We start from the raw sequence: 19,395 nt of genomic DNA on the forward strand, positions 1-19,395 counted from the left end.
AACAATCGGAGAGTCGCAACGGGCCATTGCGGTTACCCGATTGTTCTGAACAATGCCGATATTTCAGATCTGGAGGACAGATTCTAGATGGATCAGTGCCTGATCAATATTTTAATTTATATTTTCGGAATCGGTGCAACAGTAGCTTTCGATCAAGACCAGATTCAATCATTTCTGCGCTCGGGAAGATAGCTTTTGGATTGCCAGAAATCCTACAGTCGCTTAAGCAAAACAATTCTCCACTCCAGCCTCAGCGAAGCTGCAAAATCGGTCGTTGCCGTTCCATCTATAATTTCTATACTTGCATATTACAGAGGTTGGATGTTTGATTTGAAGACTGCTCGAAGCCCCCTCCTATCTCTTCATTTTATCGCCATCTTGTGGAGTTTTGAAATGATTAATAAACTGACCTGACCTGAAAGTCACTTGCTGCATTGTAACCTATAGCGACACTAACTTATAATAGTTACAGCCGATGGCCTTATGCACTATGCACGTGCCAATAGAGATACAGCTAGTAGTAACAACGAAATTGTATTAAAAAAACAAACGACACCAAGTGACATCAATCCTAATTATGCACCAAACCCAGGTAAAATTACGCACAAAGTTTCCATGCTGGAAGTGGTATTCTTCAATTGCACTAAATAAACCAAGTATGGGCAGGATTCGGGTTAGAGACATACTAATAGGTACAGAACTTCAATATCGCAACAAACAAGACGTTCATATTGCCAAATTTATTCCACTCGAAGCTTTTCGAACGACTTGTTAATCAGGAACGAAAGCCAGTAAATATGCATCACCAAATTCGTGATATTGAAAGAATTCTGTCAAGGTGACATGATAATAACAAGAACACAGACTAGCTATTAGCTAACTGCATGTGCCATGGCGCAGTCCATTGAGAAAAATTAGTATTTTTGTAGTCAAATTTGCCTCTGCTCTGTGCTTCCTATATCTAGATTCCAGAATATGGTTAACTGGGATTTACAAACATCTGCTTCTGATGAGAGTCTGTTAAAAAGCTTTGAGCGGTATGTGCTTGTAGAGTTTAGGTGTGGTTAGCTTGGGTATTATCCAAGAATTAGGCCAACCCCTGACTGCAAGCTTAAGAAGGAAACTATTCACCACCAGAAAATACAACAAATTAAGTAGCAAGAAAGTCTAATATCAAAACAACTACCGCTCCACTGCTTGATGGGCAGACATGCCCGGAAATTTATACAGGAAACTCGAGTCACACGTGCTAATGAACAGCAAAGAAACATTCAGCTCCGACGGTTAGAGCCGGAAATAAGAGAATATAAAAAGTGGAACATTGAAACTGATTTCACAAAAAATTCAAGTCACACAGTAGCACATTGAAAGTCATGACCAGAGCCAAACCGATTATCGGTTCACCGACAACATCGGGTGGATAGTATACTTCTAATGAAATATTGTGTCGGTCATTAGAAGTTTAAAAAATTATTGGCAATTTTCATGTCACAGCGACTGCTAAACTGGAAATATTGATCTATTTCTCATAGCTTACAGCAAACTAAAAAAAGGTCAGCTCTTCCAAACAAGATTAGAACTAGAATTATAGCCACACAGCTTTTTCCAGATCAGACTGGAATTATAATTATACCAACAGTTTATTCCAAGTTAGAGTAGATTATAATTATTGAAGTCGCGAAAACTTGACTAATGAGTCAGTCCCGTTCATATCACAATCAGATTTAGTTATCATAAGCATAAGAATAGCAAAATTGGCTCGTTTCGCACTATACTGCGTGCCGCTGTTGCATTATCAGGAAAACCAGAAATCTGGCCAGATGCGGCCTTTCTAGTCTACTTCATCTCCGAGAATAGCAGTGGCTGCAACCATGCTCCATATCTTAACCGATAACTATGATAACTACAACAGTGTTATTAGTGAAGGTGCTAGTTATCATTATCGGCTGAAAAACCCGATATCAGTCAGGCTCTAGTCATTATACTGAAATAGCATTACACTTTGCCACGGAAGCAAAACTAATATCCAGTTCAACACTTGAAATATCAATCAGGAAAAACCTCGGTCTGTGCCTGAAGAATCAGCAGAGACAATCCACATAAGCGAACAAACAGATGGCGCCTCACAAATAGAACAACCGATCGCACAAATCCTGCGAGGGCTCCTTCCGTATATTCTCCCCGACCAGATACGCCAGCTTGTGAGCGTACTGACACGGCGCGGGCACTCGGACCGTCCCGGGCCAGTTGTAGTACATGTGCGTCAGCTTGTAGGTCAACCGCTGCAAGTGGTCCGGCTTCATGTTCTCGGCGCCGTGAACCACCAAGTAATGAGTCGGAGACACGGTGCCTTGCCTCACGTGTTGAGAGACGAGATAAAAGTCAGGCCAGTTGGGCCTGGTGGCAGTGTGGTCCAGTACGGTGCCGGGCGGAGGATTCACGAGCGAATTACCGCCGTCGCGAAAATACCTCACGTTAATCCTCTTGGACACGACAACAACTGTAAACTTCGGGGCGTACTTTCCGCCTGCTCTCTCGTCAAACATTTTCATTGCGCTTTTCAGCTGTTCGACTTCATGTCCCGCCACAACATTCAACTGTCCGTCCCCGACCCCGTCCCTGTATATAATCACCCGCTCCGGCAGTTTATGATTTGTTTCATAGTACTTGACCAGAGCGTCGCAGAAGCAATGTTTTAACCCATCCACGATTTCTTGATGCGGCTGCTGCAGTACCGCACGCGAATGCCATCTGGTGGAAAGCTTGTTCATGCTAGCCACAAAAGCCGCCACCGATTTCCCATTGCCACCCTTCCCTTCATGGTACACATCAATACCACACACCATCAACCCGTCCAAAGGTATCGACAGCGCCCAAAGTTCGCCGCCCAACTTGCAATTAATTTGCAACGCAATTTTCATGGTCACCGATCTGAATTTTCCCATTTTCGAGTCGCGCGGTAGCGTCTTCGAAATGATCACCTGAGACGGCACCGGCATCTCCACGCAGCACAGTCTTTTGACGGCGCTGTACCTGTCGTCGCGCAGCGTCGGAAAAATACACACGACTAGCTGCAGGTCTTTGTTCATAGCGGACGAGATTGCTTTGTTGAAAGTCTCGCTGCGGTCGTCTTTTATCTCCGCGAATTCAGGCGGTCCGACTTGCATGCCTATGGCACGCGAGACTTCAGACAGCTTAGCCGTAAAATCTCTCGCCTTGGTCTGGTCACGATTTGTAAAAACGATGATCCAATTTCGGATAGGTATCGACCTGAGCATGGGAGCACGCGATATATCACGAAAAAAATCAACTTGCTCGTTGCAATGAAAAATCTTTCCACCGCCGACCATGACTTTCTCAGAAGGCAGCACTCTAGACTCAACCGGGGCACAACTCGCATCCAATTCCAACCCCCAGTTACCCAACTCGGCCCGAGCCTCGACCGACGCGTTGACCCTCTTCAAAAAGTCCCTGACGTGCAAGTCCCTGTTGATCGGGCTCATGCGTGTAATCTCCCCGATGTCTTTCATGGCCGAAAAATCAGAGGCTAGCTTGTCGCTGATTCCGGTGAGAAAACACAGCTCCGGGACTAAGTATATGGCACGTTCTTCGCCTTGTTGTTCGCGGGTGGCGCGTTGCGTGGACCGTTTCGGTCTGCTCACCAGCATCGGCTGTTTCGTGTCTTTGATTTGGATTTTGTAATTCTTGCTGTAATAATCGTAAAAAGAGATGGTCTCTCCTTTCGAAGTCGTAAAAGTGCTCATCGGAGAGAGAGAGAAATCAATGTCATCGACACGGTAGTTATTATTGTTATACCGAGTCAACACAGTAGTTCCGAGCATCTCTTTAAGACACTTGTCCCGAAAATCGCCTCTGTTAGTGCGATAATACTCGTGCATCTGGGTCAACACTGTGTCTTTTCGCAACACTTTAAACGAACAATCAATGTTCAGATACAATCCGCCTTCCATTTCACGTATCGCCGTCACATATCCAGGCCACAGATCCAGGTTATACTTCGGCACCGGTTGAGGACACGTAGGGTCATAGTAGTTTCTACCGACTTGGCAAAGCTTCAATGTCTTCATGACCTTGTGCATGACAACGTTGTAAAACGGAATCAACTTGCTAGAAGTCGGATTCAATCTGGCCGTCATGCGTATTTTCAATTTAATTTGAGCGCCGTCGGTGATTCTCTCAGACACAAGCACCATTTCACGCCCGATATCTTTCGGAAGATACATCACCGTGCCGTCGAAAGCTTTATGCCCGATCACGTCTCTGTGCTGATTCAGTAGAGAGAAGCGAAGGTGCTTGTTGTCGATGTCTGGTGTGAAAGCGACATGGTATTGGTACAGAACGGTATGCGCGCACTTCACGCGTACGCAGTTGACACGCGTCGGAATTACAGTGCCTGCAGTTCCGTGATACTCAGTCACTGATCTTTCAACCGGTTCCAAAACGGACTGTTCGGCGCTCGCAACGCTCCCTTCGACACTACGAGAACTACCGCCGGGTAATTCAACAGGCCTGCGACGCAAACTCAAGCCGCGACCAGACGATACGCTTCCTAAAGGCAGATTTTCAGCGACGCTCACACTCGGAGTGCTGACTCGGCTGATATCGCGTGGTGCCGATGACTTACTACGAAACAGATGGTCCGCAGACCCTATCGACGACTGAGCGCCAGTGTACGGGGTACAGATGCTAGCGGTGGTGCTGGGAGCGCTTACACTGCTGTGTTGACTCAAATCGTCGCGTATCAGTAATTTGGCTTGTACGATTCCGCTAGTTGAACCGACTTGTGGTGCTTTCGTGCTTATTCTTCCGATACCTCGCCCTAAAGGCAGCATGGTGGCACCGCTAGAACCTCTGCCGAGCGACAATGCTCCAAATTTAGATTCAAATACACCGGAAGACGGCTTTTTCACGATTCTTGCATCTAAGATGCCTCCTTTTGTCAAATCGCTGGAAGGGAGACCTGAATCTGTCTTGTTGCGGGGTTCGGCAGAGGCCGACAAACCCGCGGACGAGCTCGTGCCAAGATCAGAACGGTCCTCGGGTAATGAATCAGACAAAGTCACATCTTTTTCCTTTACTACGCTGCTTGCCGACGCTTCCAAGTTCTTCAAAATCGAGCCACGGCCGAGCAATACATTCTGCCTTTCGGCACCAAAGAGCAAGCCCGACCCTCTAGCAAGAGACCCGCGGCCAACGCTTTCAGGCAGCCCAGGCCTGGAATCCTTGTGCAGAGACAACCCAAAACCACGGCCGCCCCTCCCGAGGCCAGGGTAGTTGTTAGCCATGATATGTACTTATAAGATGACTGCAAAAAGGACATACTTTTATGCAACTGGAATGCTAGTAGTGAGCCTGATCATTGATCGGGTGTTTCAAATTATTTGATCCCATATTGAGTATCACCCGTTAAAGTATGGATGACGTGGAAAATTCAAAAATATACTTTTAACGCGACCACAAAGAATATGCCATTTATACTTCCCAGCAAGGTAACTTAGAATGTTTTCGCCAATAGTCATTTTGCTGCACTTTGCGTTGCATCTTTTTGGATGCTGCGATACCACCAATGAGGATAGAAAGGCTTCCACGTTGGAAAAAAAGCAACGAAACTAATTCTCGTTCATAATTATGCGCTCCTTCGTTTTACGACCATAACAAGCCAGTGAGTGACACCAATAAATGTTACACATAAACACGTCAAAATTTATAAACACTAAAATAAATTGCGTTTTCGCGTTGGGATTACTAATGTTGAGGGAGACGGATATTAGGGTTGGGGTAAGGGTATCCCAAGATAAGGGTTGGAGGTGACGGATATTAGGCCTGTTCAAATGTGCTTTACCAACAGGTTGTGTTCAAGAGAGGTTTTTCAGGGACTCTGACCCTCAGACCCACCTTTCTATTATCACATCACAGCCTCTCTCTCATCAGTATGTTAAGGCATTTTCATCAAGCTAGGTTCTATTAAATTCAGATGTGACAATGTTTATTAGAAAATCATGCTAAATCAACAGGAATGAAGTCTTCAACTTCAAGTTTCGGAAAATATTTACAAAAACATCGAAATTATACAAAGCTTTCCTTCAAAAGTTGCATTGTCCATCAGAAGCAGTGTTGTATACTTTTTCTCCACGAGGATGCCTGAGCCCTTTAATTGTTAGTATTACAGCATACAAAACATGTACGGCAGTTCAAAGCTGTGAAGACGTCATCAAGCCACATCAGTATTTTAATAGCGCAGTAAATTACCGTCCCGGTACTTAAGGGTGAAAAACGGGCATCCCTAAAAGACGGAGGAGCGGAGGCAGCGGAGACAGCGGAGGCAGCGGAGAACGGACCCTAAAACGCGGAAGCAACGGAGCGGCGGAGAGAGCCAAAAATGCCGATTCCTAAAACACGGAGACAGCGGAACTAGCGGAGAGCGGAGCTTTCGGTCATTAACCTTTATAGACACGCGCGACATAGCGGACGGATACTGAAAGCGGAGTTCGAGACCCCGCGAAATGGACATAGCGGACGTTTATATAATATAGAAAGCGGAGATCAGGGCGTATAGGAAGATGTTTCGAAGCAGTGGAGAATAACGGAGAAGTCAGCCATGCAAGTTCAAGGTCAATTTGGCGACTGATTGCCCGTCGATGAGTTGACATAGCGGACGGATACTGAAAGCGGAGGTCGGGGCCCCGCGAAATAGACATAGCGGACGATTATATAATATAGAAAGCGGAGATCAGGGCGTATCGGAAGATGTTTCGAAGCAGTGGAGAATAACGGAGAAGTCAGCCATGCAAGTTCAAGGCCAATTTGGCGACTGATTGCCCGTCGATGAGTTGACATAGCGGACGGATACTGAAAGCGGAGGTCGGGGCCCCGCGAAATGGACATAGCGGACGTTTATATAATATAGAAAGCGGAGATCAGGGCGTATCGGAGGGATGTCATCTCATCGACGGGCAATCAGTCGCCAAATTGGCCTTGAACTCGCATGGCTGACTTCTCCGTTATTCTCCACTGCTTCGAAACATCCTCCGATACGCCCTGATCTCCGCTTTCTATATTATATAAACGTCCGCTATGTCCATTTCGCGGGGTCCCGAGCTCCGCTTTCAGTATCCGTCCGCTATGTCGCGCGTGTCTATAAAGGGTAATGACCGAAAGCTCCGCTCTCCGCTAGTTCCGCTGTCTCCGTCTTTTAGGAATCGGCTTTTTGACTCTCTCCGCCGTCTCCGTTGCTTCCGCGTTTTAGGGTCCGTTCTCCGCTGCCTCCGCCGTCTCCGCTGCCTCCGCTTCTCCGTCTTTTAGGGATGCCCGTGAAAAACTACTGAATAATCCTAACGTGTGTTAGATTTAGCATCATTTTCTTTGTGGTGGCTTAAATGGTACTTATTTGAATTTTCCACGTCAGACATGCTGTTATGACGTCATAATGGACGATATTTGAATACGCGATTCAAAGCATAATGATCTATTTGGAATCAAAATGCTCAGGCAGTCTACTCGATTTACCCAGCTCATAACAATAAATCACTAGCAGTCACGCGATTATTTCCGGCTATCCGTTATAGTTATGTGGAGTACAATACCGAATTTCATTGATCAGTCACACGAATCAGGGTTATCAAAATGCATTCAACAATCCTGAAAGAAATCGTGGGCCTCTAAACTACTACAGAAACCATGTTTTGTGCCCACTGTTTTAATGCTTATTCCATATCGTTACGCTTGTCAGAAAGGTTGCGAACCCGATGAATAGAAATGCAGCAACACTACCGCATCAGAAGTTCTGTGCGGAATCAAGAATTAAAAGCATGCGGTTTTACTTCAGCTTACCGTACTTCAGAGCGCTCCTCGTTTGGTTACTTGGTTTTAGATTAAAGGAATGCACTACACAACCACCGGCACCCACATTAATCAAATCGATCACCAGCCCAAAAGGCCAAATGAGGTGCGGCCATAAATCTACGCGACTCATGCCGATAAGAACAAATCACGAAAATCACGTGTTGATATAGCTCAATGATCACGTGGATTTTTGAATAAATGGTATCAATGATCAGCGATTTCGGAACTTTACTTACTATAGGCAACATTATGGCTCTATGACTCTTCATCAATGGAAACTATATCACTTTTTAGAGAAAGCACAGAAGAAATGTTAAAGGTCCTTGCAACGGCAGAGATTGCAGCAGCCTCGGACCATGTTCGTTTTGTGTCTCAGAAAAGGGAAACCGGGTGAGTTAAAATGTCGTTTCGAGCAGGTTTGTAACCAAGTCGCAAGGTTCCGAGTCACAAGTCAATCTCAATTTTGTAGTTTTGACTCGAGTCATTTTAAATTCACCACCGAGTCAAGTCTGAGTCCAAGTCAGCTAGTAGCGGTTCGAGTCCAAATCATTATGATAACAATTCAGTTCAAACCACATTTTTCAACTCTGCTCGAGCGATATAGAATGACTAGCATTCATAAAATCGTAATTTTCCTCAGTCTTAAACAATTTCTGGCCCTATTTTCCAAGTATCAGGACTGATAGACGAAATACCAATCATGTTGTAACTTTACTATATAGCCTATGCTTTGAAGTTACAATGGAATGTCTGTCTTGACCGTGCTAGACTCGAGTCATGCACAATGACTCGTGCACAAGTCGAGGTAATGGTCGAGTCATTTTACACTTTTGAAAAAATGTCTCGAGTCAACTTGAGTCACCTAAAAATCACGAGTCGAGTCATAGCAACCCTGGTTTTGAGTTTGAATTATAGGAAAAAAGGTAAATCCATCAGCAGCAACATCGGTCCCTACTCAATGTTCTCATATGCTGAACTTCATAACTCAAACTTTTTTTCTTTGTAACCTAAAAATGTTAGTATCAAATATACAGTAACCTATAGCTACTTTCATATACCGTAGGCTTAGCAGTGTAGCTTTAGACCCTTATCGTTATAGCGCGTAAATGAACCCTAAATTACCCCTTTCAAATCATTCAGGGTTTTCCTGGATCTAGAGGAGAGGCTGGTGAAACCGGACATCCTGGTTTTCCAGGCCCAGAGGGTTTAATGGGGCCTAAAGGAGAAAAAGGCTATCCTGGCCAATCTGGACAACGAGGACGTCCTGGGATTCAGGTACGTCAAGATAGAGAAACACCTAACTGCTGTCACGAGGCAATGGTTTCAATATCGAATGATCTAACATTAAGGGTCTACCTGGCACTCCTGGATATGCCGGGGCCAACGGTGTTCCCGGTCATCCTGGGGAACAAGGTCCGATGGGATATCCCGGCGCAAATGGGTGCAATGGAAGTGTTGGAGACTTGGGCCCAAGAGGAGAAGATGGTACTCCGGGTTTACCAGGCCTGTCGGTGGGTGTTAGCTTTGTATACTAATTCTCCGGGCCGACTTGGGCAACTAGATAATTATAGATATTAATTCGAGTCAGTGTTGAGATCAAATCACTACCTTCGATTCAAAATTATTGAGTCATTGCTCATTTTGACTCGAGTCAAGTCAAGTCACTCGATTTATGGAGGTGACTCCATTTATTATCCATTTATTTGTCTTGGCATTAAAGAAATGTAGTCACCAAGTAATTAGTGTCAAGTATGTCGCATCAGGGTTGTAATGACTCGAGTCACGATTTTCTGATGACTCGACTTGGCTCGAGTCATTTTCTCAAAATACGGAAATGACTCGACTCGAGTCAATCTGTGTATTGACTCGACTTGGACTCGAGTCATTGCGCATGACTCGAGCCAAGTCATATGACTCGAGACTCAGACGGCCAAGACCAACATTCCATTGTAATTTCGAAGAATAGTAAAGTAAACTCACTATTGGGATTTCGTCTATTGGTACTGGTACTTGAAAATGCGACCACAAACTGCTAAAAGTGATGATAATTAGTATATTGTAAATGCGAACCATTCGATATCACCAAACAGAGTTATAAAAATTTTGGATTTTAATAAAATAGTATTTACGGTGGGCACACCTATAATAAATAATTAAAGAATCGGTCACCGTAAATACTATTTTATTCGAATCCAAAATTTTTCGACGGCAGTAACTCCGCTTCCGCTGGTTGGAATTGAGCCAAATTTGGTGAGCATCGTTTCTATAGACAACCCAACAATTTTGTGTGATGAACGGAAAATTTTGAAATTTTTTTTATTCTTTTTCAAATAATAAATAAAAAACTTTCTTCTCCTGTAACAATGCAGCTACTGGTTGGAATCGAACCAAATTTGGTGCGCAGGCTTCAATTAGGTAACCTAACAATTTTATCAAGTAGCCAGTAGAATTTGAGAAAAAAAGTCATTTTTTGAACACCCCTACTGTACAGTATGAAACGAGCCAAGCTTTGTGTACAGACACTTGCTATGGTCATCCTTACGAGGATGAAATCAAACCAAACTTGATTTTTGTTGTATTTCATGGGAATTCATCAATTCTACTGTGTAGCTATAATTCTAATTCAAATCTAATTTTGTAAAGTTTAAAATTCCTAACTTTTCCAACTCCGATTCCAGGGAAGAGACGGCGCAAGAGGCGATAAAGGTGAGCCCGCATACATCGACGACGAATTTGCCGTCAAAGGTCAGCCAGGTGATGATGGTCCAGTAGGTCCGAGCGGCAGACCCGGCGCATCGGGACGACCCGGTGTTATGGGGCCGAGGGGATATGATGGTCCGCCAGGACCGCCTGTAAGTGCCGATATGGTTTGTCATTACTCTAGGATTAAGGCCGATTTTTTTCACCCGTGTTTTTTATCGAAACAGGGCCCCCCTGGCGCAAAAGGTGAAAGAGGGAATAACGGGGCTGAAGGTATTGGATATCAAGGTCAGAAAGGAGATAAGGTAAATACCTCGTATGACCAGACTAGGACAACTACATAATTCTAATTGTCTAATTCGATTAATCAGAGGGAAGCTTCGGTAATCTAATTGTAATGTAATTTGTTGAAAGTTTCGTAACTTTAATTTGAAGTCTAATCCAATTTCGGGTTTTCGTGAAAATGCCACCGGAGAAATGTATCGTGCAGAACTAGCCAAGCCTGCCGTACAGATATTTGCTTATGACAATGAACTCTGAACTCATTCAATGTCCGTTTGTCCAAGCTTTCATGAATTCAGTAACTAGTTTTACGGTAATGTAATTTGTAAAAAAAAGCAGTGTAGGTACCCTATAGTTCAAATTCTAATCTAATATTGGAAAAGCAGTGTGGCTGTAGTTCTAATCTAATTTGGAAAGAACAGTTTAGTTATAATTCTAATTCTAGGTTAATTTGGAAGAAAACTAGTAATTCTAATCCAAGGTTAATTTTGAAAAAGCAGTGTGGCTGTAGTTCTAATCTAATTTGGAATGAACTGATTAGTTATCTTTGTAATTCTAGGTTAATTTGAAGAAAAAAAAAGTGTTGTTGTAATTCTAATTCTAGTCTCATATGGAAAAAGCAGTGTAGCTGTAGTTCTCATCTAATTTGGAAAGAAGTGTTTAGTTATAATTGTAATTCTAGTCTAATTTGGAAGAGACCAGCTACACTTGTAATTCTAGTTTAATTTGGAAAAAACAGTATCGCTGCAATTCTAATCTAATTTGGAAAGAACTGTTCGTTGTTCAGGTATAATTCTAATTCTAATTCTATTCTAATTTGGAGGAGTCTGTGGATCTGTGATTCTAAATCGAAACTAATTTAGAAAAAACAGTCTAGCTATAATCATAATCTCATCTGGAAGAAAAACAACTGTGTAGTTCTAATTCTAATTCTAGTCTAATTTAGAGGAGACTGTGTAGCAATAATTCTAAATCTAATCTGATTTGGGAAAGGCTGAAAATTTTCTAATTGTTAAGTCTGCATAGGATGTGCTTTTCATTTTTATGTTTGTTGCAAAATTAAGGGCGAATCTGGATCTGGCAGTAAACCGTCTGACAAGGACTTTGCGAAAGAGCGACCGCCTGGCACAAGCCAGCCTGTACCGGGTCTGCCAGGCAAAAATGGCACCAAGGTGGGTCATATTTAGTTGCATATTCGGAAACACTAATCATAGCATCAGCTACTGATCGTAGTTTTGCAGCTACTGGATGGTTTAAGTTATAAACCCTGGGCTAATAATCACTTGTTGCCTATTTAGGTAGACTCGACTATGCTAGATCTTGATTGTACACTTTAACTGCCTAAAATGACTATAGCCCAGGGTTGTAACCGAACGCAAGTAAATCTCACTTTTATAGTTTTGACTCGAGTCAAGCTGAGTCATTTTCAATTCACAACCGAGTCAAGTCCAAGTCAATGAGTCGAGGGCCGAGACCGAGTTTTGACTCGAGTCCAAGTCATTATGTTCACTGTTCAGTTTTGAGTTCAATTAGGTTCAACCCACTTTTTTCAACTCTGCTCGAGCGATATGGAATGGCTCGTAATATCGTAATTTTCCTCAGTCCTTGCATTATCTGGCCCTTTTTTCCAAGTATCGGGACTGATAGACGAAATACCAATCGAGTGGGGACTTTACTATTCTTCAAAGTTACAATGAAATGACTGTCTTGACTGTCCTAGTCTAGAGTCAGATATGACTTGAGTCCAAGTCGAGTCAATACGCAGATTGAGTCAAGTCGAATCATTTTGCGCATTTTGAGAAAATGTCAAGTCACCAAAAAATCACGACTCGAGTAGCCCTCACTCTACATTTTATTCAAACCGATATAAGACAGTTTCTGGGACTATTTTTCATTATCAGTCCTGATTCATAAGAAACGTGAATGAGTCATAAGTAGGGCAAGTTTTTGTTGCACTAAAATCGTGAAAAAGTTGCATTTACTTTCAATAAAAGTTGCAATAAAAAGTTGCATTTATAATTTTTATTGAATTATTAGGGTATGAGACACTCGAAAGGCTCCGTTGTATAACCTAGTTCCTGCAGAGCTGTCAAATTTTTACTTCGCCATTTAACGGTCTGACAAAACCGCCCAAAATTCCATTTTTTCCAGGCACACAGCAAGAAAATTACGCAATACGGGAATAATTTTCCCCATAAATTCCAAACAGCACAGCGATAACCCCCTCCCCCTAAAACAAGTAGAATAACACACCCAACACCCCCTAGGTCTGCAAACTAGACCCAAGGCATTGCAGAAAAACTCACTCTTGGCGACTTTACCAAAAGCGATAGCCTGAAGAAGGTGACCCAGTGAAAATGTAATTTTCGGCGGTCTCGCCTGGGCGTTCGAAAAATGGGAAACTATTTCAAATTTAAACGACAGAGGTAATAAAATGATGTATTTACATATTAATCGGGCATCGTCGTGCTTGGCAGGGGGCGTTGACCTTCTCTCTATTGTGTCATAGATAACAGTGAGATGATGCTAACCCTTCATAGAGCTCTTTGTTATGCGAATCAAAGTAAGTAGAACCATACTAGAAACGGTTTATAGCATGTTTTTAAATCACTTCTTTACATTTTTACGCAATTTTTGATAAAACTAGCAGTAAAAATTGGCTATGAAAAATAGAGAAAATCTCTCCAAACAGCTTAAAACACGATAGTACATAGATTCTGAGTATCTACGAAGCTGTCGGAAGCTGTAAAAAAAAGTTGCAAAAGTTGCAAAAACTTCTCCTAGTCATAAGAATGTTTCGAGCCATAAGATTTGGCTGAGTCATTTTCCCTTTTTTAAAAGATTGACTCAAGTCAACGAAAAATTTGCGACCTGAGTCCAACTCGAGTCAGCACAATCCTGGTACCAGCTCAAGGTCAGGCACTAGTAATGACACAATGCGAGAATACTTTCAGATATTTAAAAAAGTATATGCCGTAATCTTCTGTCATCTTTTTCAAAATCGATTTCCAATTGAGGATAGTAGCGTAATGTTCTTAATTGATGTTTTTCTTCCATGCAGGGTGACAGAGGTGCAAAAGGAGCCAGGGGATACCCGGGACAAGTGGGACCACCGGTAATTAACTCGGCACACGCTTTGTCTGTGGTGCTTCTTCAATTAGCTTTTATCGCAGGGTTTCGAAGGCATGCAGGGCATGAAGGGAGAAAAGGGTATCCGAGGACTGGCTGGGCCGCGTGGTCCGCAGGGTGTCCCTGGCACTGATGGATTTGACGGCAGGAAGGTATGTTTGGCAGGGTTGTAACCAAGTCACAAGGCACCAAGTCACATGTCAATAACACTTTTATAGTTTTGACTCGAGTCAGTTTCAATTCACCACCGAGTCAAGTCCAAGTCAGCGAGCAGAGGGTCGAGTCCGAGTCATGGTAATATGACTCGAGTCCAAGTCATTGTGTTGACTGCTCAGTTTCCAGTTAAAGTGTTGTTAAACCCACTTTTTATAACTCTGTTTGGCGATATTGAAAAGGTTCGCATTGAAATATACTAATTTTCCTCACTTATTACAGTTTCTGGTCGCATTTTCAAGTACCAGTACCAACAGGCGAAATACCAACAGTGTGGTCACTTTACTGTTCTCCGAAGTTACAATGATATGTTGGTCTTGGCCGTCTGAGACTCGGGTCATACGACTGGGTCAGAGTCATGCGCAATGACTCTAGTCCAAATCCAGTCAATACACAAATTGACTCGAGTCGTTTCCGTATTTTGAGAAAACGACTCGAGTCGAGTCATCAGAAAATCGCGACTCGAGTCGGACTCGAGTCATTACAACCCTGATCCCGACTTCACGTATATGGCGTTTCCACTAACATGTGTAACTTTGTACGACATGTTTCGTATGCTGCGATATGGCCAATCGAGGTTTCAGTGGAAAATAATATTGAAACTATAATTCTCCTTGATAAATTAAATCTTATTGGCAAGGAAATTATTGTTTTAGGACTCGAAAAAAATCGTGACTCACTACTAGACTCGAGTTATTAGAATTAGTACCTTATACAAATTCAATTCGAGTCATTTCATGATATCTGTAACATGGTAACATCAACTATGGATTGAGCCACGCGATCATACCATATTTATGCCATGTTTATGTTTTGACTTAATGGTTGCGTCTGCTGTAATATCCTGATAATCTGAAGTGAGTCATAGCAATTTCTTGCCTTGAACCATATCACTTACTGTGGAATAAAGTCAAATTGAGTCTTGGCTGGATCTTGATGGAGTGCATTTCAATGTCTGGCTTCGAAAACACTCTACGTAATATATTTCAGTCATAGGCAGGCTTGGACAACTAGATAATCCTAGTTGTCTAGCTAGACTTATCTAATTCCATTTGTTAAATGTTTCTATGCCCTCATTTTTTAATTCTAATCTAATTTGGAAAACACAGTGCATAGCTATAATTCTAATTCTAATCTAATTTAAAAAAAAAACTCCAACGTTAATTTTAACGTAATTAGGTAAAAACTATGTAAGCCAGACCTGGTCCGCATCCCAAACCCCCCAATTGGAGTGGGCCCGAGCTCAACGGGGCCCGAAGTTATTTCGTAAATTAATATAAATTATGGAGTATTTCAGATATTGTTAAAACGTATATTCAAATTTTTTTGTCTCCCCGAAAGAAAAGCGCGCTTAGTTTATAGAGATCAGCATTTCGGCGTCGGCCGTTACCGCGTCACGACACACCAAGTCGTTGACAATGACGTTTCGACTAACATGTGACTCTGCGAAGTGTGCTGCCAAAAAGCTCGACAGTGAGGAAACCTCGACCAAAAGTACAGCCTCATTTTGGCCGAAACCGATATATTTATATTAGGGTTGTCCATAAATTGGAAAATCTTACGAATCCTCCGTTGTAATGTCTTATTCTATAGATTATTGATAAAAAACGACACTGGCCCTAAAACAAGCTCACAGGAAGGCCGTTAAGATTTCGTGCAAAGCGTTTGATAGTAGCTGCCGAAGAATGGGCGTGCCGCCGACCATAGAACGGCGAGAAGACTAGCAATCACGAAACCACGGTTCTCGATTGGCTAATCGGCTATGCTTCAATGACCACGACAGCAGCAGCTTGCTGTGTAGGTGATCAATGAGTCTGCTACCGGCGGCGATTCTGAAAGCGCATTGTATGTAGGTTGACAGATAATGATTTAGGATTGATTCAGGGTATGTTGAGGTACGAAATACATGATGAACAACAACAGCTGCTTCACAAAAACGTCTAAAGCGTGGCCGCTTTATTGTGAAGAGAGAGAGTGAGATATGATATTCTTTTTCGCCTGCACCATCGAGATGCTTTGACGACGGAGTTGCGATACGGCCCTGAGGTCATCTAGTCTGCGCCCCCGTTTTTTTTTCTCCTCCATGCTATTCGTGATTGCTGAGAACCTAGCAGGATAGCTGCGGATGCCAATTTTCGAGTCTTTGGTATGACCCGGCCGGGGATCGAACCCACGACCTACCGATCGAGAAGCCGTACGCATAACCATTACACTACCTCGCTGTGAAGGGAACCGCCGTAGCCTATATGCCTTGTTTTCAACGAGGGGAAGCATAGGCGCTTATGCAAATAACAACAGATTCCTAGTTTCAGAAAGGCTATATCATTATTGAATACAAAGATAAAGCTTAACAATGACACTACAATTTGTGTGATCTTATTGGACTCAGGTTGTAGCACATAATTGAAGTTTTGAATGCTCTAGGGATCGGCTGAATCAAACGTCGCTAAGGCTTGGCACTTGTCGGATGTTTACAGCAAATTGAATTCACTTGTAAGTGTTTTCAAAGTCCCTAATGATGCCACAGAAACGATGTTTAAATGCAAGCACAGACTATGCTTGATATGATGTACAAACTATGCTGGATGCTATGCACTATGCAGCATTGTCTGTGCCTACTTTTACACCCATTTTCTGTGCGTTATTAAGGACTTTGACATATGATGTCCAGCATAGTATGTGCTTACTTTTACACCTCTTTTCTGCGTCATCATCAAGGACTTTGACAACACTTGCAAGTGAATACATTTTGATGCAAGCATCTGACAAGCGACAAGCATAACCTGCTGATTCAGCCGATCATTAGAGCTTTCAAAACTCCAACTATGTAGTACAACCTGAGCCCAATAAGATCACACAAATTATAGTGTCATTGTTAAGCTTTATCGTCGTATTCAATAATGATATATTCTCTCTGAAACTAGGAATCCGTCGCTACTTGCATAAGCGCCTATGCTTTTCTCGTTGAAAACCAGGCATATAGGCTACGGCGGTTCCCTTCACAATAAAGCGGTCATGCTTTAGACCAGTGGTTCCCAACCTTTTTCGACCCATCGCCCCCTTTTCAAGGTCCACACCGATCATCGCCCCCCAAATTTTGTGCACCGATAATTGGGCATACAGACTGTAATCACTGGCGGGTTGACTAAACAAAAAAAAAAGGTCATCTTTCACCGCTTAGAGCTGAAAATAACGTTTTTTTTCTCCGCATTTCTAGGTGAAAGACTAAAAAATAAAAAATAAAAAAAAAGGTCAGACGTTTTGACGCGTCATCGCCCCCCTATCGCCCCCTTCGCTGTTTTCGCCCCTCTGCCCCCTTTGTCCATTTTCGCCCCCCTGTCGCCCCCTTCGTCATTTTCGCCCCCCTAGATCGCCAAATCGCCCACGTTGGGAACCACTGCTTTAGACGTTTTTGTGAAGCAGCTGTTGTTTGCTCATCATGTATTTCGTACCTCAACATACCCTGAATCAATCCTAAATCATTATCTGTCTACCTACATACAATGCGCTTCAGAATCGCCGCCGGTAGCAGACTCCTTGATCACCTACACAGCAAGCTGCTGCTGTCGTGGTCATTGAAGCATAGCCGGTTAGCCAATCGAGAGCCGTGGTTTCGTGATTGCTAGTCTTCTCGCCGTTCTATGGTCGGTGGCACGCCCATTCTTCAGCCGCTACTTTCAAATGCTTTGCACGAAATCTTAACGGCGTTCCTGTGAGCTTCTTTCAGGCTCAGTGTCGTTTTTTATCAATAATCTATAGAATAAGACATTACAACGGAGGATTTGTAAGATTTTCCAAGTTTTGGACAACCCTAAGATATATATATATGTCGTTTTCACCAAGCCACAACTGTTTCGGAAGGCAGCGATCAAGACAATAAGCTTTGAAGTATCCCAAATACCTTTTAATGTCTTCATAGAAAAACCTGGATTAAATAGAATTCAAAATGTATCATGTTCAACATTGTTTCGAATTATGACAGAAAATAAATATATTATTGTTTTTGGTAATTAACCGTCATTTTCTCATTATCTAATATCAACGCATCCACTGAGCAGCATTAATTAACAATGTAATTCACTGCTTTCTATTTAGAAATAAAATTAATACGCTGGAGAATATAGCTGAACATTTGAGTCGGCCCGCCAACGTACTTTCTGTTACTCGTTTGGCCTGCGGAAAAAAATAATTGCCCACCCCTGATCTAGGCCCACAGGTAGCTGTAATTCTGATCTAATTTGGAAAACACTAATTCGGAAAAGTGTATAGCCATAACTTTAATTGTAATGTAATTTGAAAAAAAAACTAAATCTAATTCTAGTCTAATTTGGAAAATACTGTGTAGCTATAACTCTAATCTAATTTGGAAAAAACCTAACTCTAGCTCTAATTTGGAAGAACTGTGTAGCTATAATTCTAATTCTAATCGAATTAGGAAAAAACTAACTCTAATTCTAGTCTACTTTGGAAAACACTTTGTAATAATTCTAATTCTAATCTAATTTGACAAAAACTGTGTAGCTCTAATTCTAATCGAATTGTTGAAATGTTTATTCGCTCTAATTTTAATTCTAATCTAATTTCTGGTTTTCCTGTGAATGCTTCACGAGCTGTATAGTGCGAGACCAGCCAAGCTTGCTGTACAGTAGGGCTGTTCAAAATTAAATTTTTTCCTGAATATTGCTCGCTACGTGATTAAATCGTTAGGTTGCCTTAAAAAACGATGCACACCAAATTTGAATTCATTCCAACCAATATTTGCAGGTTTCGTAGAGTTTGAAAATTTTGAATTTGCCCAAAAACGCAAAAGAAAAATTTTTTCAAATTTTTTTTCTGCCAACCCCATGAAATTGTTGGGCTGTCTTCAAAAACTATGCAAAACAAATTTGACTCAATTCCAAGCCGTAGAAGCGGAATTATTTCAGTTTTTCTTTGATAATTTGGGATTATCATTGATCGGTGGATAATCCAAGAATTTTCATCGAAGAATTTGGTAATTCTAATTGTAAAAAGTTGTGTAGCTGTAATTGTATTTTGTTTTCAGAAAGATGAAAACTTTGTAGTTGTTAAGCTCTGCTGTAGATACACAGCCATTACCGCCAACTCCAATACTGGTAGTATCACGCTTGCAATGTTACAAATCGTATAGCTAGTTTTTGACGTACAATTTTCCTCTTCTGATATAGGCTACAGTGCTGCATTGTCTGA

General features: G+C 42.3%; 1 protein-coding gene and 1 pseudogene across 4 annotated transcripts in view; one reads left to right on the forward strand and one right to left on the reverse strand.

Moving 5' to 3' along the window:
• The window catches only part of LOC145455237 (uncharacterized), a 58,193-nt gene that overhangs the window by 14,851 nt on the left and 23,947 nt on the right, over positions 1-19,395 (forward strand). For both annotated transcript variants that reach the window (XR_013920306.1, XM_080333184.1), the window contains exons 3-10: positions 8,158-8,253; positions 9,004-9,138; positions 9,213-9,374; positions 10,542-10,715; positions 10,791-10,868; positions 11,910-12,017; positions 13,907-13,960; positions 14,019-14,126. Coding sequence is in view for 1 of the 2 variants with exons in the window: in XM_080333184.1 (XP_080189310.1) it covers positions 8,158-8,253; positions 9,004-9,138; positions 9,213-9,374; positions 10,542-10,715; positions 10,791-10,868; positions 11,910-12,017; positions 13,907-13,960; positions 14,019-14,126 (915 nt within the window). In the remaining variant the exon portion in view is untranslated. The remainder of the gene's footprint in view (positions 1-8,157; positions 8,254-9,003; positions 9,139-9,212; positions 9,375-10,541; positions 10,716-10,790; positions 10,869-11,909; positions 12,018-13,906; positions 13,961-14,018; positions 14,127-19,395) is intronic.
• LOC145455238 (piwi-like protein 1 pseudogene) lies at positions 519-8,133 on the reverse strand (annotated as a pseudogene). 2 transcript variants are annotated; one of them, XR_013920307.1, is made up of 2 exons: positions 7,852-8,133; positions 519-5,326 (listed from the first exon to the last, which is right to left on the reverse strand). The product of XR_013920307.1 is annotated as a piwi-like protein 1 pseudogene, transcript variant X1 (transcript). The 2 variants fall into 2 exon arrangements; XR_013920308.1 differs by lacking the exon at positions 7,852-8,133 and having other exon boundaries at positions 519-1,769; positions 1,841-5,435.

The sequence above is a fragment of the Botryllus schlosseri genome, chromosome 14 (assembly GCF_051294905.1).
Source record: "Botryllus schlosseri isolate E-star chromosome 14, Bs_hap1, whole genome shotgun sequence".
NCBI lineage: Eukaryota > Metazoa > Chordata > Ascidiacea > Stolidobranchia > Styelidae > Botryllus > Botryllus schlosseri.